The sequence below is a fragment of the Bipolaris sorokiniana genome (genome assembly GCF_000338995.1).
Source record: "Bipolaris sorokiniana ND90Pr unplaced genomic scaffold COCSAscaffold_10, whole genome shotgun sequence".
NCBI classification, from domain to species: Eukaryota; Fungi; Ascomycota; class Dothideomycetes; order Pleosporales; family Pleosporaceae; genus Bipolaris; species Bipolaris sorokiniana.
The window spans coordinates 55,518-80,634 of NW_006911904.1; the positions used below are offsets into that span (position 1 = coordinate 55,518).

Below are 25,117 nucleotides of genomic sequence, written 5' to 3' on the forward strand. Positions count from 1 at the left end.
GAGTAAGTAGCCTGCTTTTGGTGTGTAGTGTAGTGTAACCAAGCCAGCTTGACCAGGAACATGCACCGCCATGGATGTACGCGCATGCTCTCGTCTGGTCGGGAGCGAGGGCTGCTCAACTTCTTCGTCTTTGCATCGTCGCATCTTCCCCTCTTTTGTCATTCCTTGGATATATGCCGCCATGTCCCCATGCCCCCCATTTTCCCATGCGCGTACTTAGCGATAACCTCCGAACAAGCCGGCTTGTGGCCTTGGCTGCTGCGAGGGCCCTGCCGTGGTCCTGTCGCCGGCCTGCTCGACGACTCGACGACTTGGACTTCGCGCTCCTTGGCAGCTTGCGACGCTCGTTGCTCAAAACATACAAGCACTCCCGCCCACACCAGTCGGCCCTCAATCTTTTTTGCTCCACCCTCCATGGCCGCCTGCAGTCCTGCCAGCGCCCTCGCTCGATAACATCCACTCCCCTCCCCCAACACGCCGGGCTCACCCCCCATCGACGGTCGCTTCAGACGCAGATAGATATCCACCGCGAGCCCTCGCAAATTTAGCGAGCCAGCACTCCCGCCCCCCCGGAGCCAGAACACGCACTCGTCCAGACCGCCCTTGTTCCCTCGACCCAGCGGGCCAGCTATCAGCCTCTGGCTCTGGCTCTGCTCTGCTCTGCACCCGCCCGCCCCGGGCGCTTCTGTCCCCAGCCTGCCAAGCTCCCTCTTCAAAGTAGTAGATGAGACGGCGCTCGTCCGCCGACCCCAGCGCCGACCACGACGACGCCCACCCTCGACCTGCCCCCTCTCCGGATCATGACGATAGCCTCAACTGCCACTCCGCGGCATTGCTACTAAACGCCCCGGACTCGGCCCACCCTCTGCCTGCCCACCTGCAGCCCAGCATGGCTCACCAAAAGCCTCCCCTCGCCATGCCTGCCCTGGCCAAGGACATGATGCCGCACAGTGCTGCCGACGGGCACACCACCACATGCCGCCAGCGACTGCGCAATCCTTGGGCCTTTTCGCCATACACCCTCGTCACCACGCTTGCTGCCTTTGCTGTCATGTTCCTCATGGCCCAGTCCTTTTTGCTGCGCCAACAAGACGTCAAGGGCTGCGGCATGTCGTACATGCGCCCGTCCTACACCAGGTTCAGCCAATTCGACACCGAACATACGCGCTTTGCAACAAAGTACTCCCTGTACCTGTACCGCGAAGCCAGCTTGGACCAGGATTCCAGGGCATGTCGTTTCCTTTTCCAGTGCGAAATTCCACTGACAAGCCTCAGGTTCAAGGCGTGCCCGTCCTCTTCATTCCGGGCAATGCTGGCAGCTACAAGCAAGTCCGTTCCCTCGCCGCAGAGGCAGCCTACCACTACCACAATACTGTCCAACACGACCTAGATGCTGGCAAGGCGGGCAAGCGCCCGCTGGATTTCTTCTCCGTCGACTTCAACGAGGACATTACTGCCTTCCATGGACAAACCTTGCTCGATCAGGCTGAATACCTAAACGATGCCGTCACTTATATCCTATCTCTGTACCACACCCCGGATAAATTTCTGCGCGACCCCAACCTGCCGGACCCTACATCGGTCATCATTGTCGGACACTCGATGGGTGGTGTCGTAGCCCGCACTATGCTCACCATGCCCAATTATCAGGCGAACTCGATCAATACCATCATTACCCTTGCCGCACCCCATGCCCGGCCCCCGGTCTCGTTTGATGGAGATATCGTTCGCACCTACAAGGGTGTCAATGATTATTGGCGACGCGCGTACGCCCAGAAGTGGGCTATTGACAACCCCCTCTGGCACGTCACGCTCATTTCCATTGCCGGAGGAAGCCTTGACACGATGATTTCGTCCGACTACACCAGCATTGCCTCATTGGTTCCTGAGACGCACGGATTTACAGTCTTCTCGACTTCCATGCCCAATGTCTGGACCGGAATCGATCATTTGGCCATTACTTGGTGTGATCAGCACAGAAAAGTCGTCGTGCGCGCCTTGTACGACGTCATCGATGTTTCACGCGCAACCCAAACCGTACCACGTGCTGAGCGTATGCGCGGTTTCAAAAAATGGTTTTTGACAGGGCTAGAGGATGCAGCCGAAAAGACCTTGCCACAAAAGGAAGCCAAGACGCTTCTGACACTCGAAGCAAACAGCGCCATCATCTCAGAGGGCGAGCACCTGGTCCTGCGCAGCCTCGGAAAATCCCAGCGTAACCCGAATGCCCACCTAATGCCAGTCCCTCCTCAGGCCCAAGGGAAAAAGTTTACCCTACTCACAAGCGAGCAGTTGGATGCCTCAGGTAGTCACGGTGTGCTCGAGGTGCTGTTTTGCAGTGTCTTCACTTCTAAACCTGGACATTCTACAACCTTCTTTTCCATGAATATGGATTTTTCGGGCGATAGCTCGGGTGCTACTCGCCTTGCTTGCAAGAATGCCGCATCGGATGTTATTGCTCTTCCTGCATCAACTCGTCACTCAGTGCATCCTTTTCAAACAAATCAACGTCCATTTTCCTACCTTCAATATGACATGGAGCATTTGAGCGAACACCAGTTTGTGGCCGTCGTCGACAAAGCTCAGGAGCCTCATGCTGGATGGGTAGTGGCTGAATTTAGTTCTGCTTTTGATTCCCAAATCGACATTGACACAGGCCTGCAGCGCCTGCTAACGACTGGCCTTTCACTTCGACTACCATCCCACCGTTCTTTAGTGACAACCATCAAAGTTCCGGCCTTGAACTCTGCTCTTTTGGCGTACAATATCCACATTGGAAAACAAGCGTGCGATGCTGGAGAGCTCTTTGCTCCGTTACTTCGCCAGTACGTTACTGACGTGCATGAAAGTCGGTTCTCGGTCAATGTCAGGGACGCTGGCATCAGCCTGCATGGGATAGCGCCGTACATGCCACCTACACTGCATGCAAAGCAACCCCAGAACGGTCTGTCATTGCAGATCTGGTCCGACCCTACATGCGACAGCAGTATTGAAATCAATCTTAGCGTTGATATTCTGGGCAGCCTGGGTAAGCTGTGGATGCGTTACCGTATCGTCTTCGCTGCTTTCCCAATCCTAATCGTAGCCCTGGTTCTACGACAACAATTCCGGACTTATGATAACATTGGAGTCTTCATGAGCTTCACTCAAGGACTTAATGAGTGCTTGAAGAGTTCGCTTCCACTCGCCCTTTCCGCGCTCACATTCCTGTCGATCGCTCTGGCCACGGCCCAACATCAATCGAAGAAATGGACGCTCGGTAGCAACCCTAATACAATGGCTCTTTTCGATGACGCCAATAATGAGCTCTTGCTCGGTTCGGACGATACTTTTTTCTGGTTTCTGGTTCCGCTGTTTGGCCTAATGTGTATTGGCATCTGCGTCGCCGTCAACTACATTGCAATGATACTCGAGTTGATCTTTGCGTCGCTTTACTCTGTCTTCCTGCCAGCCAGATTACGGAAAGACGAGGGTAGGAGATCACCATCGGCTTTTGCCGTAACATCGAACCGACGGCGCGTCATCACTACATGCATCTTGTTGTCGCTCGTCTCGACAGTGATCCCCTATCACTTTGCCTACGTCGTACTCTGCCTCGTACAGCTCGCAACTACTGTTCGCGCCTTCCGATTAGCAAGGGACTCTGGTATCGACTCCAACTACAACTTTTACAACTATACACATTCAATATTCATCCTCATGCTCTGGATCCTGCCAATCAACCTTCCCGTCTTGGTAGTTTGGATACGAAATCTCGCTGTTCATTGGCTGACGCCCTTTTCGTCGCATCACAACATCCTCTCCATCATGCCGTTCATATTGCTGGTGGAGACACTGAGCACAGGACGAATGGTTCCCCGGGCCGAGTTCCGAGTCTCCTTCTTCACCAACATACTGCTCTTTTCGATTGGCGCCTATGCAGCAGTCTACGGTGTGACGTATGCGTACGTCTTGCACCATCTCGCCAATATACTCTGCGCATGGCTCGTGGCCATACATTTTGACCCATCGACCTGGCCGCCCAAGCGAGCAGCAAGCAGCGCCGCCGCCCTTGCAGATAGGAATCCAGACGGCAAGACGAAGAAACGACCATGAATAGCAGTAGCGGATAGAAACACAAAAGTTCATTTTTTTTCTCGATCATTTTTTTCTCTTCTCTTTCTCTTACCGAACAAGGAAACTCACATCCAACTGCGCTAGCCGCATGTATCCGAGTTGTTATCCTTTTCTTTTTTATTTACTTTCTCAATATTAAATACCCCCATACATCATCATCAATTTTCTTTCTCTTTCTTTCTCTGGTCGACACTAAAAGCTTTTTCATCTTTCCTTCAATTGCATAGGTTCTTGGGGTTTCATGGGTGTTTATAAGAGAATAGGGCTTTTTCTTCCTTTCTTTTTTTTGGGTTGGAAATCATTGGGAGGGAAGGAAGGAGCATACTTGTGCATTTTATATATCTTGCCTGGTTGGATTCAGCCTTGGCTTCCCCACCATGTGTTTTTTTTGGGGGTTGGGGTTGGGGTTGTTGGGGTCTATGGCTGGTTACTTTTCTTATTCTTTCTTGTCCTTGTTGTTCTCGCATCTGGGCGGCGTGATGGAATGCATAATAGACAGATGCCAAGGGTTTTTTTGTTTGGCTGTTTGTTTTTTTCTTGGGAGATGGGTGGAGGGAAGGCGGATAATGTGATGTTGGTTGGCTGTAGTTGGTGGTGGAGAATAGACACAGATGGCCTGGCTCGAAATGATGACGACATGTGTGTATATATTGTGTAATGGGCGGTTGAAGAAGAGGGGAAGAAGAAGAGGGGAAGAAGAAGAAGAAGAAGAAGAAGAAGAAGAAGAAGAAGAATATAGAGGATATTTTCCCATGCTCACTCACTTGTTGTTTTTTCATGTTGCTGATGTGGTACTATTGCCGTGCCAATCCATGCTAATGAATTGGACTTGGTACAATTAGATTATGCAAGAAAGTGGATACAAAAAGTCAATACTAATATATATTTTTTTCAAATGCAGTAATATGGACGCCCATTTTAATAACACACACACACACACACACACACACTCTCTCTCTCTCTCTCTCTCTCTCTCTCTCCCTCTACTTCCTCCTCTTCCCACCACCACCACCATCACTCTGCCTCGCCCTCTTCTTGCCCTCCCTCGCCCAATACTCATTCTTCTCCCTCTTCTCGCGCTCCGTCCTCTTCTCCGCATTCTCCTCCACCTTCTTCCTATACCCATCTTTGCGCTCATCCTGCTTCTTTCTCCTTCGCTCAACCTTGTCATTGCGAATCGCCACCACCTGACTGAGTAATCGACGTGCTTTCTTTTCCTCGCCGCCCAGCACCACGGCGCGCTTCTGCATGTACGTGGGGTTCTTTTGAGACTTTGTGACTGCGGCTTGGGATTTGAAGGGGAGGTCTGCGGCGAGTTTACGGGGGACGCGCAGGGGGTTGAAGACGCGAGTTTGGCGGTCGACGGGGCGGTAGGCGCTGTTTTGTTCCGAGGGGGTGGGCAGGCCGACTTCGTGACGAACAGCGCCGGTGAGGCGCATGCCGGTCCATGAGGTGGATTCGCCGGGTTGGGCGGTGGAGTCGGCGGGGCAGAGGAGATTGGTGACAGTGTTGTAGAAGCGGTGGGGCTTGATTGGGTACCAGGCGCGGAGGAAGACGATGTCGCTCATGAGGATCTTGTCTTCAAAGGTGGCGCGGAAGTTGCCTTCGGGTTTGCTGAGGGCGCGCTTGATTTGGCCGCGTACGCCGGAGACGGTGCGGATGCTTGCGCCTTCGAATTTTGCGATTTCGAGAGCGGATTTGAACATGTCTTTTATAAAGGCGGTGTTTTTGAAGATCTTGTAGGGGTGGCCGGTCAACTTGAGCTTCTTGACGATTTCGGTGCTTTCGTCTACGTTGAGGACTACGCCGGTAGCTGCGATACGGAACCCGGGTGTCTTGTTGGATAAGCTCTGGACGCAGACGAAACCCGTATTTGGAGCAACAAGTGGCCCGTAAAAGGTACCGAAACAGTGCATATGCTCTGGTGTGTACTTGAGCATACGATTTCGTGTTCGTGAATCTGAGATGCTGTAGATGGGTGTGGTCTGGAATCGGCGCCATCCCAAGGAGAAGATGAGGGGATCATTTGTCTTGAGAATCTTCTTGTGCCATCGGTGTCTCTTGATGCGTATTTGCACATATCCAAAGCGCTCCTCTGTAGGTGTGAGACCGCCGATTAAGACAGGGAAGCGGGGATTGAAGTATTGCGAGAACTCGCAAGGCACGTTTTCGAGCACAATACGCGCGTAGGTGCCTGCTCGGTGACCTTCGACGCGGACGCGCGAGTCCTCATCGAGCTGGTCGAACTCGGCGCGGTTGATGTCGAGCTGTTTCTGAATCATGGCCTTTTGAGCATCGTACCAGTCATCCTCGCCAAACTCTTCCTCTTCGCCACCTTCTTTCCGACCGTCTGACTTGTCGTTCATGAAGCCCTCTCGGTCCTCCTCTTCGAATCGAAGTTTCAGCTCTTCTTTTCGCCGCGCGTTCTTCTCGCGCTCTGCTTCGATGGAGTTGGCTTCGGCTTCGGTTTCAGTCTTCTCTGTCTCGCCCCCGTGCTTCTCGCCAGTCTCCAAATCTTCAAATTCTCCATCGCCCTCGTCATCTTCATCAAAGCCTTCAAAGTCATCACCGTCCTCTTCACCATCACCTCCCTTGCCGTTCATGTGACCAGTAGCAAAGCGACTCATCAAAGCCTCGACGTTTTCCTCGTTTTCCCATTTTTCTTCCAGCTCTTCATAGTTGAGCTTGGGAATATATCGGTCTTCAGCGTTGGCAGCATCGTCCGCTTTTCGCTTATTGAAGAAGCCGTCTTCCTCTTCATCCTCGTCCTCTTCAATATCGTCCTCTTTCTCATCACCTCTCCACTTCTCAATAACTTGCTGTGGCGCGAGATCCATATTGTACATCATTTTCGCAAGATCAGTGACGCGGTAGGGTCGCCTCTGCCCATGCATTCTGGCGGCATTCTCCCGTAAATTGGCTTTCCAGCGGGCACCATCTTCAGCGTCCTCATCGTCTGACTCTTCTGAACCAAAGTCACCGTCTTCAAGCCCATCAAGATCGTTCTCGTCTCCAGATATTGAACCAAGATCCGAGTCACTGTCCGCAAATGCCACATCCTCGTTTGTATCGCCATTGCCCTCTTTCTCCTTACGTCCAAGCTTGAGATCACTGCGGGGCAACCGAGTTTCAAGGAATCCAGTGTCATCCTCGTCGTCATCTGCGTCGCTGTGATCTTGTTGCAACTCTTCGTCATCGCTGTCGATATCATCGAGATCTGCATCATCGACGTCCTCCGCATCTGCTGCTCTAGCTGTGCGATGTGACTTTCGACCAGTATTCGCAACGTCATCATCGTTGTCGAGATTCTTGTTGTCGACTACGTCGCCATCCCTGAAGAGCCTAAAGTTCCCTTTATCTTCACCTAACAGTTTTCTTCCACCCTGAAGACCAATCATCATCTGCTCTCCGAGTCCCTTTTCAGAGTAGTCTGCCTCTGGATCGAATGTCGCAGTCTTGACATCAATGTAAACAGCATCCTTGTCGACAAGCACACCACCAACGTCAGACATTGGGGCATACAAAATCTTTTGCTTCTCGCCCAACCTTGCGCGCTTCTTCTTGCCCGAAACCTTTTCAGCCTGCTTTTCTGCAAATGGTGTGGGGCAAGGGTCTGGCAGCGCCTCGGTCGAGCTCACAGTGAGATCGCCGACACCCGGTATATGTACTCTTGAGCGTCCAGCCGGGAAGTTTGTTCCGCGCAGGTAACCGTACAGCGCCACGGTGCGATCGCATTTTGGATTTTGCTCAATATCCGTCGGGGGCGTGATGTCCAGAAACCTATCTGCAAGACAGTAGGGATGCGAGTTCCTCCAAATCAGCGGTCGAGGATTCTTCATCACGCTCAAAAACCTCGATAGGTTCATGATTTCGCGATCGGGGTATCGCCCATTGACGACGCCACTGAGGTAGAAGAGCTTGGCGCCCTGGTACAGCTCGCTCCAAAATCTGTGCTTGAGCCGCTTCTTCTGCAGCTTGAGCGTCTCTTGCTTTCGGAATAGATCCAGATGAGTCAAGATACCAAAGACGTTTCCGGGCATACCGCTCGCGCTCAACACGTTGAGAAACTCCATTGTCTCCATCTCAAAACCGTAGTTGCCATCAATCATCAGCAAACATATGTCGACGACTTTTGCGATGTCGATCATGCTGGCGAGGGAGTCAGCGGGACATTCTATGAACGTGAGGCGTCGGCGCTTCGAGGTGACGACTGTGAGGGGGCCTTTGGGCGTAGAAAGTGTCTGCTTGGTATATCGTCTGATCAAGCTCTTTATTAGAGTTGTTTTTCCAACGCCCGGAGGACCAACGACGGCGACGACGATTGGGGGCGCCTCTTCGGGAAGACGGTCGACGAGCGGTACGTGAAGGCGCTTCTCTTTGACCTGCGACTATTAGTTTACATTGCACAGTATATATGTTGGCATGCATACTTCTGAAGATCGCGCGGCCTGCTTCTTCAGCCTGCCCGGCGCAGCAAATGCAAAAGCCTTGGGGTTTCTGTCTCCCGTATGCGGCTTCTTCTCCTTCTTGGGCCGATGAGGCCGATTACTCTGCTGGTCCGCCATGGCAATCGCAGTATTACGTGCGTGTAGTGAAAAAGAGTGGCGATAAGGGCAAGAGGCGCATTGGTTGCGCGCAGCCTTAGGGAAGTTTGAGAGCGGCAAGCAACTTTCGCGATCCCAACTTTTTCGGCGCCAAGACAGACGCTAAGCGGCGGCTGCAGGGATGCGCTTATCGATAAGCCGCGAGGTGGGATGTGGATGCATGGAGGGGCCCGGCCAGCGCACGTCATCACCCCAGCGCTTGCGTCCAAGGCCTTAGGACTGGCTTGCTGCGTATAAAGCCGCTGATACGCCTCTGCTTTACCTATCTTGTCTCCTCCCCTCACTACGGAACACTGCAAACACATATACACATACACTCTACCTACTCCTCTTCACAAGCAAACAAAACACGCTCAAAATGGCCCAGTTCAACGCAAGTAACCCCCGCCACATGTCGTTGGCAAGAAAGGGTCACATGCTAACACTTCCTTGTAAAGATCACCCTCAAGAAGGACGCCCCCAAGGAGGAGCTTGACGCCGCAAAGAAGAAGGTCACTGATCAGGGCGGCAAGATCGTCAACGAGTTCACTCTCATCAAGGGTTTCACGTACGTCCATACTGGTCTCTGGGTGTTATATGAGCCAGACAAACATACTGACTGCCTGGACAGCGCCGAGATCCCCGACGATGTCGTGTCAACTCTCGAGTCCAACGAGCACGTTACTGTAGAAAAGGACGCTGAGGTCCGTACGCAATAGAGCGTGTCGTACACGGGGAGATGCTGATAACCATGGCAAAGATACAAATGTAATGCGAACACAAAACGATACCTCATGGCATGCTGCATGACCGTCATGACTGCAAAAAGTACATAGTAATAATGACCCGCCATCTGTGACAAGTCAGTAGTATGTCAAGTACGGCATGCGCATGTGTACTTTATCGCTGCCACTTCTCAGCCTCCGCCTTTGCCTCTTGCACACTGTCTACGCGGCCCACACCCCTCAGGCTGAGATACACATCTGTGCCCCATCCCCACAGACTCTGCACCGCAATGCCCCCTCCAAAGTATTCTGCATAGGCTCTGCCCAGTGGCAGCCCATATCCCAGTCCCGCCAGACTGTTTGCCCCGTCCCCGCCAGCCCCCGAGAAGGCATTCAGAGCATCCATGCCATTTGCCGAAGACACTGAACCTCCAGACAGCGTAGACGAGGCTTGCGCATCGTTGAATGTGGTGAAACTATAGTCCCAAATGTGTTGGAGGTTTTCTGGCGAGATGCCACCGCCGCGGTCGCGGATGCGTATGGTCACGCCTGGTGTGCTGTGTTTGAGAGGAAGGATGTCGGCAGCTGTTGGAGGCGGGGATGACGACGTGTTGTCGCTAAATTGGTGCGATGCCTTGTCTACATTTCCTTGACTGTCATTGTCAATTTTGTGATCACGTATGCTTTCCCCCTCTCCGCCATCCGCAACTCTGTCCTCTGGCAGTAGTTCGGGTAGTGGGGCGATGGTGACTTCGATGGGCTCGCGCTCCATGCCGCTCTCGACAGTTGCGCGGAAAGCATTCTTGAGCAGTTCGGTGATGATGTACTCGAGGTGTACAGGCACGTGGGCGAATTCGTATCCAGGCTCGCCATTGACAACCACTGTCGGCCGCACGCCGTATTTCAGCTCACAGATCTCACCCACCACGTTGGCGCAGTGATGGACAATGCGTGCGGGTTTCAGCTTGGTATCGATGACGCCAATGAACCCTAGATTGTCTTCGACGTCGTGCATCACTTCGCAGTGGGGTTGGCTGGAAAAGTGCAGTGACAAATGCTGCTCTGCAATCAGTCGCGTGCCTATCCTGGCCCGCAGATGCTCGTCGAGAAAGCGCGTGACATTGGTTGGGCTGATGTACTTTCTCGCCTCCAAAAAGCCTCTTGCCAGTATGCTAATCGTGTTCGCGTGTGTCTGCACCAGGTCGGCCATGACCTCTGTAAATTTGATTTCCTCGTCTAGCGTCTTAATTTCCTGCTCGGCCCATGGCAGTAGCGTCGACAAGCTGTGCATGTAGTTGGAGTGAATTTTGGACACATGGGGATTCGACACGACAATGAACGGGAGGTTGCGCAGCGACTGGATGCGATGAGCGAGGCGGGCGGGCAGGATGGAGAGGGTGAAGTTGGCCGACTGGAGGAGTTGTTGGGTTGTCAGCGGTGGTCGTCCATGTCTGTTGCGTGCGCCGTGTCAGTTACTTAGGCCAGTCTTTGTTGCGCAATCCCATTCAAATCAGTGTCTTACTTTACGAGATCGGTCAGGGTTATTGGGTAGAGAGGCAGGCTCGCCAGATGCGAAATGTCCCGGTCTGTGACGGTCCTGGTGTGCAGCTTCTGCTGTCGACTCCCACGTGCCGACAGAGCATTGCTCGCCCTCCTTGCCGTGCGCGGACAGCAGAGCCGTATGACTTGGGATTGAATAATGAGAGGCCGTTGAACCTGCGCCATGGCTGCCACGATGGCTACAAGGTGGCAATATTCGCACGCAGGGTGCCGTCGCAAACGAGGCAACCCAATGGACTTGTGGGCGATGCTCAGCCAAGCTCATGCGGGACGAGTGGGCCATGCGGGCGGGACATGCGGGCCCATGCAGGGTTCCGTCACCTCGTTCAACACCCCCTTGTCCTTTCTCTCCATCAAGTCATATAGCCGTGTGATACGTAGTGGTGCATGTACGTACGAATGCATAAACATACACCATCCAAAAATACACTCCTATTTCATACATATACATTCGACTACAAGCAAAGTCGCTATCTAAACTACTTGGGTATATTTCCTGTCTATCCTCCTTTCCCTACATACAGCCCTTCTCAACCCCCAAATCCCATAAAACTATCCCGCACAGGGACATTTCCATCAATCGGCCGACTGTACCGACTGCTCACTGAATTGGCTGCCTTCGCTCTCGAATAGAGCCGCTCAGACTCCGGCATAGGAGGCGGCCACAAATCCTTGGTCGACACATTCGACATCTTCGGTCCTGCCGCCATGATGCGTGGACTCGGGGAGAGCTGCGGGTCAAATATGCCAGACGAAGGCCGCCGCTCGCCGTATGCAGCTAGGCTGTTGTAATAATCACCATTGGTCATGGCTTGTTGTTGTTGAATGTACCCTCCCGTCTTGGGGTTATAAATGCCACGCTCTTGATAGTTGTCCCGTTCTTCGGGTGAGAGAAAGGGTCCAACGGCGTCTCTGTCCTTGTCTTCTACTCCTCCTTGCTCGCCAATGCTGCCTTCTTTGCGGAAATTGAACGGCGCCCCGATGCCACTGTCTTCGGAGCCCTTGAGATCTTCCGTTTTCCCCGAGAAATTCGACCGCCTTCTTACGGCTTGGTTGAAAGCTGGAGGAGTGTCCTTTTTGTCGAATCCAAACGTCGCCATCGTGTCGTGTCTCCCTGGGTTGAAAATAGCAGACTCGGTTCTGGGTGAGTTTCCCGCGCTTACGTTCTTGGCAATATGTTGTTCTACCCATCCTCTGATACCTACCAATGCCGTGGCGCTCATTTGTACCACTAGAAAGATGCTAACAATCCCCGCAGAAGAGCTGGAAGAGAAGAACGCATCTACAATACATAGCGAGATGGTACGAAGTGTCGTGAACCCCTGGAGAAAAGCAAACTGGCCCAAGATCAAACTAAGCTGTATGCTGAGACTGCTCAAGAAATAAATACGCTGTGGTGATTTGGCAAGTCCGATAGGGCCTTTGATTCCCACAAACGCAGAGGGCGAGGGGTGCGGCATTGTACTACGTAGCCGGGCGACCCCCAAGCCAAAGGTAGGCAATATTATGATAAGAGAGATCAAACCGAGTATCTGGTTAGATTAGTAAGTTGATGGGCTGTTATGAACTCTGTAGCGAGGAGCACTTACGCCGTGCACGTCCCTGAAATGACCGGTATTGCCCATACCGACAATGCCCAAAATGATGCCAGTAGTACCAAAAACAGCAAACATGGCCAGAAACCCCATACGCCATTTCCGGTTCTTCATCTCGCCAACTGGGTACCCTATGAGAACCGAGAAGCGCCAAACTACACCCAAGATAAGATATAGCGGTAGGAAAAGGAGAAAGCCGAGGCTTGTAAAAATCACTAGAGTCCAATGTCAGCCGCTATCCTTCTCCGAGGCACCGTCTTTTGAGGGCTTACCATGCAGCCAAGTAAGTGTAGTAAATAAACTCAGTGCTTGTCCATTGATCTTAATGCTTTTCTCTTGCGTGTTAATTTCGAAGTTGTTGCCTCCTGATGTAACCACAACCGGCCCTTGAGGCAAAAGTCGCAGGACCATGGGATCGAGTGGAACCCCTACTTGGCCCATGGCTATCTCAATCATCTCAACCTCCGCTTTTGACGTGGACATGAAACCCATAGCTGCCGAGATGATGCCGCCGACGCCTTGACAAGTCAAGGAATCGACAATTTTCTGCGCACCTATCTGTGCCGTATCTGAATCGATCGCCAAGGGTATTTGAGCTCCATCAGATAGCTGAGCTTGGCGAGTGGAGAGGGGATTGATTTTATCTAGACCCTGTTAGTGAGTGGTGCGATATCTCTGAGCGTACAGACCTACCTACACTGACCCCCTCATCCTCATCGACAATGCTACGTTTTTTACCCATAGTAGCATTTTCCGATGCTTGTGACCCTCCTGTAAGATTTCGTGCAACTTCCGCAATGAGTATAGTTGCCTTTCCGGATAAACCCCGTGCGAAGCCCACAGCAGCACCGTTAATGGAGTCGTTGAATTGCGTCGGGCCCAACGCTGGCACCTTGCCAAATGCATCGACCGGAAATTCACCGGTAATGAGATTTTTGAGCCCTCCACATGAGGACATGGCAGTCATGACGCCCTCGATTGCACCTCTACCTAAGCCTTCCGCTGCCTTGGCCGCATCGAAGCCTTTGAATGCCTGTGGTGGGCTGTCTGTAATCAATTTCCTGGCCTTTTGTATGGCGGAACTATTCTCTAGAAAGTTCGAGAAGAAGTTTCGTGTAAACGATTCAGCAGCTAAAGCCGTTTGCACCTCTTCGGTGCTGATATCTCCGGTAATCGTCGAAGTGCTGTTCGTAGTCTTGATATCCAACCCGACGGCGATTCCCGTGCCAATACCGGCTCCAGCTCCCGCCGCTATAGATCCAAGCATCTTCGGAACATCAAATGAACTAAATAAAGCTGCGCTCATTGCAGCATTGATGTCTGAAAAGTCGCTTCCTTCAATAAATGACTGACTGAGACCCTTGGCGAATAGTCTCACAGCTTTGGGGAACTTTGGAGAATCCAGTGGAACGTCTTGGGGCTGCCGTTTTTGTTGTTTTCGGTTGTTGTTTTCATTGTTGTTGTCATTGTCGTTGTCGTTGCTCTTATCGTTTTTGTTGTCATTTTTGTTTTTGTTGTTCTTGTTATTCTTCTTATGCAGGCCGAATCCGTTTCTCATGCCTTTTCCTAAGCCAATGCCAGCCGCTGCTGCAAATCGAGGAAGCCGCTGTATCAGTTCCGAAGCAGTCGAGCTGTTAGTCCAGCTCGTTATCGAGGCTTTGAGATCCCTTTTGCCAACTAGTGGCATTGCAACTCCCAAGCCAAGATTGCCTGCTATCCCTACGATGCTTGAATCTTGTGATGGTTGGAACCGCTCCTTTGTCAGACCCAACCCTACTGCGGTTGCGTTGCCGACTCCAGATGCTAGAGCATATGCCGCCAGGCCGACTGGAACGTTTCCTTTGTCGACTGCGGGCAATAGTTGCCTCGATAGCCCATTTCCCAACTGCTGAGCCGCGAGGTTTATTCCAGTCGCGGACAAGTTGTACGCAGTCACAATACTGTTGGCTATGGCACTAGCTTCCTCCTCGTCGGTCAAGTTGAGCCCAGTGGCTGTTCCCATACTGTAACGGGTTAGTTTGGCCTATTTGTATGCTAGCATACTTACCCGAGACCAATGCCCAAGAAGAGAGCAGGTGTACCAAGCGAATCAGTGAGTGAGTCTCCCAGACAACCAAGGATGTTTGTTAGTCCACATGACGAATTTCCTCCTATAACTAAACTACCCAATAAGTCTTCCAAGGATGCGCCAAAATTTGCCAAAGGATCTTGTCTTTTGTGTCTGTGTTGTTGCTTATTGCGAATGCGGTCAACTCCATCTGTCAGGTTCGTCCCGAAGCTCCTTAGTTCTTCCCACCCAAACTTTCCTCCCAGGTCTGCGGAAGAATGTGCGACTATCGCCGTGAGTGAAAGAAGTGCGTTGTGAAATTGTGGATCTTGATTCAGCGAATCGAGGGTTCTCGTAGAAAAGATAGCCGTGAGGCTGTGTGGGTAATCGCCGGTAGCGTCTGGACTCTGCCCGCTGATCCAGAAGCCAACTGAAGAGTATGATAGGAAGAAAATGGCCGAAAATGCCAGTAGGCACCAGGTAAATGTGCCAGCAATAGAAGAAAACATTATTAAAACAGTCTAATGGGGTATCTCAACAACATCTGCAAAAAGAGAAGAAGGCTTGACAATGTTGCTGCAGGTAAGTTGCCACACCACTTATGGCATCAAGGAAGACGTGCAGTATTGCCAGCTGGTAGCCAGGCCCTAGTATATGCCGGCACCAGTGAACATGGTGATGCTGTCAAGGATAGCAATGCCGAAACATTCTAGGCATGAAACTAGAAACGCCCCGACTCCATGTCCAGCGCGTAGCGTGGTGAGGACACTCATGGTTCACCTACAACGCTGGGTATAGGTGGAACTTGCCTTTGTAAATCAAAATCTGAAGGAGAGCGCTGCATGACCTGGCCAATCTAGGTTGAAGGAATCATGCACTCTGCCAATCCACCTGGGGATGGGAATCGGCACAGGTCTACCGAGAAAACAGAACAGATCACATCGCCGAGCCTGCGCATTGCAAAGAAGCGTTTCTGTCAATGGCCCTGACACTCGGACGTGGAACTTTTAACTGGCTTCCAGGGTTGCCCTAGTGGATGTGAAGATCCCGTGGTGGAGCCGTCCGCTAATGCGACGATCTTGAAACGTACGCTACCATTGAATGACATGCAACAACCCTTGCATCATTGACTCTATTGCGACACGTGCTCCAAGAATGCTCCGTGCTTGCGGACGAATCCAGAGAGAAATACCAGTAAAAGCCCCAATCATGTCCAGACTCGACAGTTGGGCACCCCCCAAACTAGGTTAGCGGTCTTTGCATATTCAACGCTAACAAAACGTTGATCCTTTGGCTGCGATGACTCGTACTGATGTTGCCCTGTCGCGCCATTTTGTTCCAGATACACACATATGCTGCTTTGTCTGAGCCAGCCTTGGGAGCGAAGACGTTTCAGTACACCGGCGGCTTAGACCGAGGCAGATTCGCGGGGATCCTGATTTACGAAGCGTCAGTGAGACACCGGAGCTCTGTCGTACAGTTGGCAGATTTCAAATTAGAGGAGAGCACGAGACATAGTGGAAGGGTTGCAGATTCGCAAAGACGCTTCCCATTAGTGGCTGAAGAAGTCTCCATGTTACCCATGACAGGTTGAGCTGAGGCGGAATGACTTGCGGATGGCAGTAAGCGCAATTATCAAGATGATTCCGGAAAATGTGTTATGAATATCAGTTCTTGATGAATGTATTGTGAATATCAATTCTTGATTTGCATTACATATTTCGAGTCAAAACTCGTTTCTCCCCAAGCTGGTCCAAAGCCAGAAACGCCCGCTGTTGCGCGAATCCTCAAAGGTGTATGTATCCTTTATGTTGGATATCTTTTGCCCCCATGTTGGTTGTCGACTTGCATGTCCCTTGTTCGATGGTAGCCTGTTAAGTTTGGCTCTGGGATCCGCTCATCATGATGAGTAGATGACTGAAGAAGCAACCACGATAATGACAAATTGCAACCGATTCAAAAACCACTCAACTGCTCGGCTGTATGCTAATGGCTGGTTCAAGTTGACACTATTAGCTGATAGCTCTCGTATTACAGAAACGAACAACTCGCTGGTGAAGCGGTAGAAAGGCCTGTTGTGCGAGCTGATGTCCCATTGCAATACGCAGAGAGAGGAAGACATTAGCTTGTACATGGTCATTCTTTCCATTGACCAAGGGAAGGTATTCTCGATGCCGCTCATGTCTAAAATCCAATTCCTGTTCGAAGCCTGCCTTGTCAACACGTTATGAAAAGCAAACAAAAATCGGTGCCTTGAATGACAGAGAGAACACGACGTGCATGTGTTGCTCAAGTCAGAATTTCTCTCCTGCATGCTTTGTTGCTATTGTCAGGCCAGTTGATGTATTGCTGGACGTGCTACTCGCGCTAGTGCTTTTTCGTCTCTTGCGTTCGTGGGCGATGTCTGGACTGTGGCTGAAGCGTGTGTTGTTTGGTAAGGGCTGTTGGGGGAAGTAGCCATACTCATCGTCATGCATGAACCGTACAGGTGTCCTCGATCTACTCTGCACCGGGCTCATCCGCAAGATCTCTGATCCGACGCTCAGTCGCTGACCTGGGCTGGCAGTGCCCGTATGGCTTAACCTGCGCCTTCTGGTTGGTGTCTCGGCAGGTAGTTCAAGTCTTGAGTTGATGCCCATCCACAATGCCTCTTCGTCGTCATCACCTGCGACTCTCCAGCCACCTACGCCTTCAAAATCTCGCGTCAACTCGCTGGTACCGATCAGAGCGGTAAGGGAATTGTTCTTTCGCTGAAGAAAGTTTGGAGACTGAGCAGAGCAGGCAGCAGTGCCCTGGGTAGATGCTGTGCCGGTGATACTGGTACGGCGGGAGCGCTGGTGTACGCTCTTTGGTGAATGTCGGGCTGACGCGGGTACGGGGCGAGAATGACGGGGAGGGCTGTATTTCGATGGAGGTGACGGAGAGAGCCACACGCCTACAATGGCAATGGCCAGGCGAGAGTAGATGGCCAATGCGCGCAACGACAGAAGCGTGATAGCGATGGACGTGGTAACGAGGGCGAAGAAGGCGAGCGGGATGGAGATGGAGAGCAGGACAAAGGGCGCGACGGCATAGATGGGGCTCCACATGCTGAGCTCAAAGCTCAGCGAGCCCAAGCGTAGCAACATGTTGTTGGAGGTAATGATGCGCGTCTTGGGGGAACAGTGGACAAGAAGACAGGGTGGAGCGTGTTCGCATGTGAAAGTTGCGGGGAAATGCCAAGCCGGGACGCATCCGACTGCTCCACCAGCAGCAGCTCGACACAATAAAATAGAGATGATGGCGATTATGAGCGATGGTCAGCCGTGCCTGCGTGTGCCAAATATCTTCATCTTCCTTTTCTCAGCCTCAGACGCTTGCTGGCCCGTTCCGAGCACGGTCTAGTTCCTAGTTGCCAGTGAAACGCCTCGCGGTGCTGCGCGCGGGCGTGATGCCGATGCCGATAAGGACAGCGCTGAGTGAAGTGCCTTTGAAGATGCTCTCGTACTGCTCAATCTTCAGGCGGGTGCTGTACGGCTGTCGCTTGATGCGTAGAAATGTCGCTCCTGTGATGGCTAGCCACGTGCCAAAAAGAATTTCGTAGCGATACTTTTCAACCACAGTTTCTGACGCGCTGCTAGACATGCTGCTGGACAGTCAGTTGGACGAAGGGAAGTTTGGGAGCAGATGAAATGGGGCTGATGGGCGGAGACGGCGGTGCTGATATGGAAAAACTTCATGACGTCGCCAGCCCCCTCCATTACCCTCTCGCCACCCCCGTCACCCCAGACACGGCTCATCGTCAGCCAACCATTGTCTGAGGCAACGAGCTGCGCGATAAAACCAAAATGCACGCCCAAGAGAAGGGGTGCCATCCTTTCATGCCGGATTTAGTTAGACGACGCGCTCTGGATTCTAGCCCCAGCTCTGATTTGGCGATACCAATTATTGCAAAACGCAGCCAAGTGATTCGTTTATTAACGACACCAACTCCGCACTTGAAGGTGTCAGCCGCTGTTACAAGGCTTTACGAAGCTATATCAACAATAAAGCTGTGCAATATACTATATATAGTATTTTGCATTCAACCCAACAACGACATCAGCAGCCTGTAAATGTTTTACTTGATGCTTTTGTCGGAACAATGCCTACCTCCACCATCTCATCCCAAGGCTAGTCGCAACCTGCCATTGTTATCGCTATGCGCTTTAGATCCAATCGTTGATCAGCCCTCGCGATAGCCGTCTCACCCAGGGTGTGCAAAGTGAAGCTGACTGGGTATCGTTAAAGAGGCCTATAGTCGAACGCCTTATTTGAAGCGGTGTGCAACTCACCGCCCTACCACAGTAGGCATCCCTACCTTGTCAAGGCCAAAAGCCGAAGTTGCAAGATCTACATTTGTGGTAGTCTATTTCTTTGTAAAAAAAAGACTCGGCATTTTTCACCGAGATTCACGCCGTCAGTTATAGAGAATAGTGAATGTCTTCCTGCTTAAACCTTTAGGCCATGTCGAGCTGCTATCAGGCAATAGTTGGGAAGATTACATGTATATATCAACCTTGACGAATAACATGATACTGAGATGTCCCTCGAATCGTCAGGTAGCGGCTTTCCTCTAATGAGGGTCGCTCTCGAATCTGAAGCCCATCACTTTCCATGTTATTGATGCACGATACTCGATGAACTCTCAGCGTGAGACAACATGACTATCATACAGGAAAAGTCATTCTGAATTGTAGTTCAAATCTTTGTACGTAATCAGATTGCAGACGCGACGTTGTTCAAATGAGCGTTGGATTTCATCGCTAAACATTGTGCATGTCCCATATACCAAGTGTGTAAATAGCCTCAATCCACCTGGCTATACAATGCAGGACATGTTGATATAAATCTGGCTTTCTAACTTACCATAAGATTACTCACACCAGCACCTCAGAGAGCAAGGAAAACAAGAAGCCTTTCCAGTTCCACGAGACCTTTACAATCAATAATCCAAATTTTCTACTCGGACTTTGATATCTTGTCACACCCAACGTCACCGTAGCCATGCAACCATCTCTCATGACGCTAGTCCTTCTAGCACCAACACAAGCTATAGCATCCGAGCCCACCCAGGTAACCAAGGTAATTGTAAGAACCAGCACCATTGACGCTCCCTCCGAGTTCACTCAAGCTAGCATCGTAGCTCAGCTGCAGAAAGATTCGATGCTCCCTGCTTCCCCAACCCTAGCTTGGATAGAACCTTCCTGGTTGTTGTACAGCGACGCCACACCCACCGAGACATCGGTTGCGGCACCCACTGAGACTCCAGTCGCAGCACCTACGTCCAAACCCGATAACTGGAACACCAACCCTAAAGAAGACAAGATTCACGTAATGATCTTCCTCGGCGTCACCGGCGGCCTCTTCGGCCTCATGGTTTCGCTAGGCCTCCTCGGCTCCTGCGTTCAAGTATATCAGCGTCGATCTCGCGCTAAGAAGGCATCCGGCTCCTCTTCCAATAATGACCAGACTAGAGACGTGGAGCGTACCGCCGGTCTCCCAGGTAATTTAGGCATTCTCAAATCAGATGCTAACAATAGTTCCCGGACGCTTGTTGCGGGTGAGGCGCATGAGGGTGGTGTTGTTATCATGATGCCAGAGTTTCCGGCTCCTGCGTATCGGAATAATATTTCGCCTCAGGATGTACATTATCCGGAGGGCGAGACGATGTCTCAGGCGCCGCAAGGATCGGCTTCGGTGCGTCCAACGGGCTCTTGAGATGCTTGAGAGTAAACCATGTTCCTCGCTTAGAAGGAGTGTTGTTTTTAGACCATAAGGTCCATAGGTATAGATTGTTTTCAGTTTCAATCTTCCAACATACATTCATTTAAGAAAAGAAAATCTACGATCTATTGAAACTAGTAAGTAAAGTAGATAAGTAAAATAGCTAATACTCGTAGATTCTCTTAGCTTTACTCATTAAGACTATTATGTCTACTTATTCATAATATTATATCCTAATATGTGTAATATATTAGAATGCCATTTTTAACGATAATTTTGTTTTATTTTAAATATCTAATCCTGGTAGGTTAGAGTATAATTTGATATTCTTTTCTAAGATAACTAACCTAATCTACTATATAGCGAATAGATATAAAACTTGTTCAGTCATCAACTATATTGTATTGAGAAATTATTGGCCTACTTAAGTTTTAGTAACATGCCAGCATCATCATCATACGCCTGCCCGTGCATAATCCCATGAACATAAGCGTCACCAACAAGGAACCAATATCCATCGTTCCTCTGTCTGACGATAAACGGCACAGCCGCCCCTTTAAGCAGGATCAATTTATCGCCAGCCTTGACATGCGCTGGTAGTAAGCAAAGCCAACCTGATTTGGTTCTTCCAAGTCTTCTTCCTTTGGTATGAGGAATCATTTCGCTAAAAGCCCCATAACTCTTCCAGGTCGCCCAAAAGTAACCCATCAAACCTAGAGTTTTGAACAAGGTTGGAAATTTCGATACCTTCATTCTCCTAAGGCCGCTGATAGGTGACAATTGGGAGCGCCATTCACGGAACAATCTTTCGATTTTCTCTTCACCTTCGGGGTCAAGCAGCCCTGTGCAAAGCGTTTGCCAAAACATTTTCTTGGATGGCTGTGCGTCTTGTGTGCCATAAATGTAACACGGCTGGCGATCAGCAAAAGTCTCCCACGTGAGGAACACGTTGAAGAAATCAACCACACCAAGTAATAACTTGTATACCTTCCAGAGCTCGCAGCCTATTTCGAGGAAAATTCTCCCCAACGAAGGATCCTCCTCCGATGTATAACTCCAATCAGCGTCATCGGGTATAATAAGCAAATCGCTGTATTCAGCAATGACATCTAAAAGCTGACCAGTCACACCCACGACATCTGGCTCATGATAGAATTGAGCACGCGCTGTCGAGCCCAAGGAAGCTTCATAACGCCGTAACTCGTCAAAGCCGTTTCGTATCAATGGCATATACATTGTTTCTGAGCTGCTCCAATCGGGGACCCAAGAAGGCAAGCAAGCTTCCTCGTCGCTTGGAGCGTCATTGTGGATGCAATGGCTGAAGATGTCGAGATTATTGGTCACTCGTATAATTTCAACTGCCGTTGCACGGTAGACCTTATTGACGGAAGCGGTATAGTCTACTACAATATGCAGATCCTGACGATTGCCCTTCAGCAGCCCCATAATTGCAAAGACCTTATCGCGAGGATTTGTTGCCAATCTGGGTCTCAGGGTCGTCAGTAATCGAAGCAATTGCCCTGCTATGTTACCCTCCAATGGCTTATCCTCAAGTTCTTTGATGGATTGAAGACCTTCCAAGCAATCATCGCGGATCCCAGCTATCCTGGAGTCGAATTTGTCCTCGAGTGTTCCGTATTCTACAGCATTCATGAAACGCTTCCAATCCACTTGATATAGGCCGCACATGATGATCTTTTCAGACGCGAGACATACTTCCTGCACAACCCAAGCACGTGTCCACCAATCCACCTGAGCCAATTCTCCGAGGATATAGCAGCCATGACGCAAGTCTTCACGTTCCTTTTTAGTTCGTGAAGCATCTAAAGGAGATTTTGTTGAAGCGGTAGCTTCTCCGATGGACTGCTGGCGTGCCAGGGCTTCGCTTTCTAAAGTTGTGATGCAATCGAAGGCGAGGTTGACATACTCATAGGACGGTCCGAGCCAAACAATTGTGCGTGTAGCTTGTGTGTAAATGTCACCCATGATCCCGACTTGTTTCGCACGTTCGTGTATATTGCTTTGATCAATACAGATTGCGTCCGCCCATAAAAGGCGAGACTCCGTAGGGCGCCTAAGGTCCACTAGAGCTGAACGCAAGCTTTCGCCGATTTGCAAAGTCAGTTCGTCCACCTGAATAGGCGTTGTCCGACTAATATCTCCCCAGACATAAGATAGTGCCTCGTACTCCAACCCCTTCCGCAGCTCTACTTGCAGAAGCTGGCATACGATATCGTCCTGCCGCGTTCCAGGAAGCAGCTCTATCACGCGAATGTATTTACAATCGTCCGTAGGGTTAGGCAACGCGGTATATACATAGGGGCTCGTCGTAATGGTGTTTCGTTTTTTGTCCGGTTTTGCAAGCTCGCAGTGATTGCTTTCCAGGGTGACGTCCAGAAACTCTTCCTCAGAAGAGGAAAGTGCCCGTTTGGGAACCTCAAGGAAGAGGTGTTTGGCGACTATCTTTGTGAAGTAGCCCACATTGTTTCTAGGAGGCAGGGCAGAGTCCGTGAAAAATCGCCGTGACATTATTGGTGGTATCCGGAATAGTAGGCCAAAGAATTTTGCATATAACTACATACGTTTCTTGAGTGGCGAGACCGTAGGCGTCTTTGATAATAAGAAACGTTGCCTCTAAGCCACATTTACCCCGCACATAACTAGAAATAATAAATCAGTACTAGCGTGGACGGCAGAAGAAGAACAACATCTGTTCCCGTCAGCGCTAGTTCTCTTAGGTCTAGTTGTATCTTATTTGCAGCAGCACGACTAACAATAGTCCTATTGGAAGCATTACCGGTAGAGATTTCCATTATGAACGTTTTGTGAAGCCCACCCTCTTCCTCTCGAATGCTAGTGGGCATCTGGTCAAAGAATGGTTCGTTATTAGTGGTGTTCTATCACAACTGAGTTTAGCCATGCAAAGAAAACTTAGTTAACTATGCATAAGGACAGCAAAGAGAGAGCGCACAGTTGCGCGTGGCAGGATTCCCGATCAACATGCGGTTGGGGAGGGAAGGGGAATTTCGTGGATTTTAGGCCTCGGAAATCGCCGCCCTTAGCTGGATGTGAATAGCGTAGCCACTTTTCTATTCTTACTAAAGAGAATCCCCTATTATTAGTTACAGCGCTTAGATTTAGTCTCCAATATATTAGCGTGTTGTTAAGTACTAAAATTGTAATTAACTCCTTAAATTTACGCTATATTTATAATATAAGTCCTAAGGTATAGTTACCTCGTACGCTAGTAACGATAACGCTTATTGTACCTAAATTATCCTTTACCTCACAGCAATTTAGATAAATAGCATCTTAATAGAATCTGTAGAGCTCTAAGTAGGGTAGCTAGATTATTCAGGTGCTCTACAATTCCGACTTGGACATATCTTTTTCAATGTCATGTTTGTCCACCACTACGAATTCGTCGTCACTTTCGGCAGTTTTCTGCTTCTTGGACGATGGCTGCTCTGAGTCTGTTACTTCTGCAGGATCGATAGTCGGAGCATCCGGAAGCTGTGACGCTAGCTCAAGGGGCTCGGTGGCGTGCTCCTCTTGGGGCTCTGACTCGGAGACAGGAGGGAAGTAGTCGCTATGATAGTCAGTACCAAGTAAGGATAAATCATGGAAGATTCACATACGCAACCTGCTCGAAATAAGCATCCTCATCCTTTTGCAGGAAATTGCAGAAGATGACTCGATCGAGCTTCTCGGCACTGCTTTCTTTGACCAAAAAGTCATGAACTGTCTTTAGCGCAATACTGCAAGCTTCATGGCTTGGGTATCCGTAGACACCAGTGCTTATAGCAGCGAATGCAATACTTCTGCAGCCGTTTTCGACAGCTAGCTCGAGGCTCTTTCGGTAGCAACCAGATAGCAACTCCGCTGCGCTAGATCCCACCTTCCAGTATATGGGTCCGACAGCGTGGATGACCTTCTTGCATGGCAGTTCGTATGCGTCCGTGATTTTGGCACTGCCCGTCTCACATCCGTTGAGTGTTTCGCATTCTTCTATCAGTTTGGGCCCAGCCGCACGGTGGATTGCTCCGTCCACTCCGCCGCCACCCAAAAGACTCGTGTTCGCGGCGTTTACGATGGCATCAACAGCGAGAGTTGTTATATCTTGTCGAATTATGCTGATTTTGTTATTGAGAGTGGCGGACGGTATGCCCTTGGGTTGTCTATTCTCGAGTTCTATCTTCTTGAGTTTATAGAGCAGCGACAAGGTTGGAATCTCGTCAAGAGACGTGATTGCCATCCTTGGGGGAGAGCGAGTTGATGAGTTTTTTGCGAGGTAATATGCGCTGGCCATGGGTTGTCGTAGTCGCTGTAGTTGTTGTAATGTTTGAATGACAGGACTAAATACCATCAAGGCGAGTGAAGGCTGAGAGTGTTGCCTAGTAGTTAGGTACGGTACGGAGTAGTATACCTAGTAGCTCCGAGTGGGCTGGAGCTTGGGCCCCGCGTTCCCCACCAATCACCCCGCCAAGAGCCTTACTGTGTGCATACCCCATGCCATGTTCACTCACCTCTATTGCCACGGCCAATCTGCCTTGCGCACTTCGAGAGGTGACAACTGATAGAAGTCAACTGTTGGTCGACTGCGAGAACGAGAAATATGCGGCTACTACTACAAGTCTTTGCCGGCTCTCTCACAGATGTTTTACAGGAACTTTGAGATTCTCCATTATGTAGAACCGACTTACCTCTCTTGTATATAGTTGTAATATATGAACTTCACGCCTACGC

General features: G+C 50.5%; 9 protein-coding genes across 9 annotated transcripts; 2 read left to right on the forward strand and 7 right to left on the reverse strand.

Moving 5' to 3' along the window:
* The first annotated feature begins 636 nt into the window (after nt 1–636).
* On the forward strand, nt 637–4,225 carry COCSADRAFT_219010 (uncharacterized protein). Its single transcript, XM_007703494.1, has 2 exons — nt 637–1,228; nt 1,276–4,225. Exons 1-2 carry the CDS (start codon nt 725–727, stop codon nt 4,093–4,095), a joined length of 3,324 nt encoding a protein of 1,107 aa, XP_007701684.1. The 5' UTR covers nt 637–724; the 3' UTR covers nt 4,096–4,225.
* Nucleotides 4,226–4,997, reverse strand: COCSADRAFT_219011 (uncharacterized protein). Its single transcript, XM_007703495.1, has one exon. It carries the CDS (start codon nt 4,893–4,895, stop codon nt 4,356–4,358), a length of 540 nt encoding a protein of 179 aa, XP_007701685.1. The 5' UTR covers nt 4,896–4,997; the 3' UTR covers nt 4,226–4,355.
* Nucleotides 4,998–8,681, reverse strand: COCSADRAFT_342480 (uncharacterized protein; the record flags this gene model as incomplete). The annotated part of the gene is made up of 2 exons (XM_007703496.1): nt 4,998–8,498; nt 8,547–8,681. The coding sequence occupies 2 exons, from the start codon at nt 8,679–8,681 to the stop codon at nt 5,100–5,102; spliced, it is 3,534 nt and encodes a 1,177-aa protein (XP_007701686.1). The 3' UTR covers nt 4,998–5,099.
* A 656-nt stretch (nt 8,682–9,337) lies between these two features.
* COCSADRAFT_200956 (uncharacterized protein) lies at nt 9,338–11,205 on the reverse strand. The gene is made up of 2 exons (XM_007703497.1): nt 10,947–11,205; nt 9,338–10,875 (listed from the first exon to the last, which is right to left on the reverse strand). Exons 1-2 carry the CDS (start codon nt 11,147–11,149, stop codon nt 9,600–9,602), a joined length of 1,479 nt encoding a protein of 492 aa, XP_007701687.1. The 5' UTR covers nt 11,150–11,205; the 3' UTR covers nt 9,338–9,599.
* Nucleotides 11,206–11,439: 234 nt separating this feature from the next.
* COCSADRAFT_145859 (uncharacterized protein) lies at nt 11,440–15,135 on the reverse strand (the record flags this gene model as incomplete). The annotated part of the gene is made up of 5 exons (XM_007703498.1): nt 11,440–12,516; nt 12,574–12,794; nt 12,852–13,223; nt 13,273–14,582; nt 14,627–15,135. The coding sequence occupies 5 exons, from the start codon at nt 15,133–15,135 to the stop codon at nt 11,515–11,517; spliced, it is 3,414 nt and encodes a 1,137-aa protein (XP_007701688.1). The 3' UTR covers nt 11,440–11,514.
* Nucleotides 15,136–16,708: 1,573 nt separating this feature from the next.
* On the reverse strand, nt 16,709–17,883 carry COCSADRAFT_219057 (uncharacterized protein). Its single transcript, XM_007703499.1, has one exon. It carries the CDS (start codon nt 17,752–17,754, stop codon nt 16,921–16,923), a length of 834 nt encoding a protein of 277 aa, XP_007701689.1. The 5' UTR covers nt 17,755–17,883; the 3' UTR covers nt 16,709–16,920.
* A 1,745-nt stretch (nt 17,884–19,628) lies between these two features.
* On the forward strand, nt 19,629–20,365 carry COCSADRAFT_342496 (uncharacterized protein; the record flags this gene model as incomplete). Its single annotated transcript, XM_007703500.1, has 1 exon — nt 19,629–20,365. The coding sequence occupies exon 1, from the start codon at nt 19,652–19,654 to the stop codon at nt 20,363–20,365; it is 714 nt and encodes a 237-aa protein (XP_007701690.1). The 5' UTR covers nt 19,629–19,651.
* Nucleotides 20,366–20,752: 387 nt separating this feature from the next.
* COCSADRAFT_219067 (uncharacterized protein) lies at nt 20,753–22,986 on the reverse strand. Its single transcript, XM_007703501.1, has one exon. The coding sequence runs from the start codon at nt 22,898–22,900 to the stop codon at nt 20,792–20,794; it is 2,109 nt and encodes a 702-aa protein (XP_007701691.1). The 5' UTR covers nt 22,901–22,986; the 3' UTR covers nt 20,753–20,791.
* Nucleotides 22,987–23,734: 748 nt separating this feature from the next.
* On the reverse strand, nt 23,735–24,626 carry COCSADRAFT_94672 (uncharacterized protein; the record flags this gene model as incomplete). The annotated part of the gene is made up of 2 exons (XM_007703502.1): nt 23,735–23,960; nt 24,010–24,626. 2 exons carry the CDS (start codon nt 24,624–24,626, stop codon nt 23,735–23,737), a joined length of 843 nt encoding a protein of 280 aa, XP_007701692.1.
* Nucleotides 24,627–25,117: the final 491 nt, after the last annotated feature.

What these genes read in the sequence shown, in the direction of transcription:
- COCSADRAFT_219010 (XM_007703494.1), top strand. Translation starts at nt 725, where the DNA reads ATGAGACGGCGCTCGTCCGCCGACCCCAGCGCCGACCACGACGACGCC. An exon ending in GCTTGGACCAGGATTCCAGG is followed by an intron (nt 1,229 to 1,275) that starts GCATGTCGTTTC and finishes GACAAGCCTCAG; the next exon opens with GTTCAAGGCGTGCCCGTCCT.
- COCSADRAFT_200956 (XM_007703497.1), bottom strand. Translation starts at nt 11,149, where the DNA reads ATGGCGCAGGTTCAACGGCCTCTCATTATTCAATCCCAAGTCATACGG. An exon ending in ACCCTGACCGATCTCGTAAA is followed by an intron (nt 10,876 to 10,946) that starts GTAAGACACTGA and finishes CGCACGCAACAG; the next exon opens with ACATGGACGACCACCGCTGA.
- COCSADRAFT_219057 (XM_007703499.1), bottom strand. Translation starts at nt 17,754, where the DNA reads ATGTTGCTACGCTTGGGCTCGCTGAGCTTTGAGCTCAGCATGTGGAGC.
- COCSADRAFT_219067 (XM_007703501.1), bottom strand. Translation starts at nt 22,900, where the DNA reads ATGTCACGGCGATTTTTCACGGACTCTGCCCTGCCTCCTAGAAACAAT.
- COCSADRAFT_219011 (XM_007703495.1), bottom strand. Translation starts at nt 4,895, where the DNA reads ATGAAAAAACAACAAGTGAGTGAGCATGGGAAAATATCCTCTATATTC.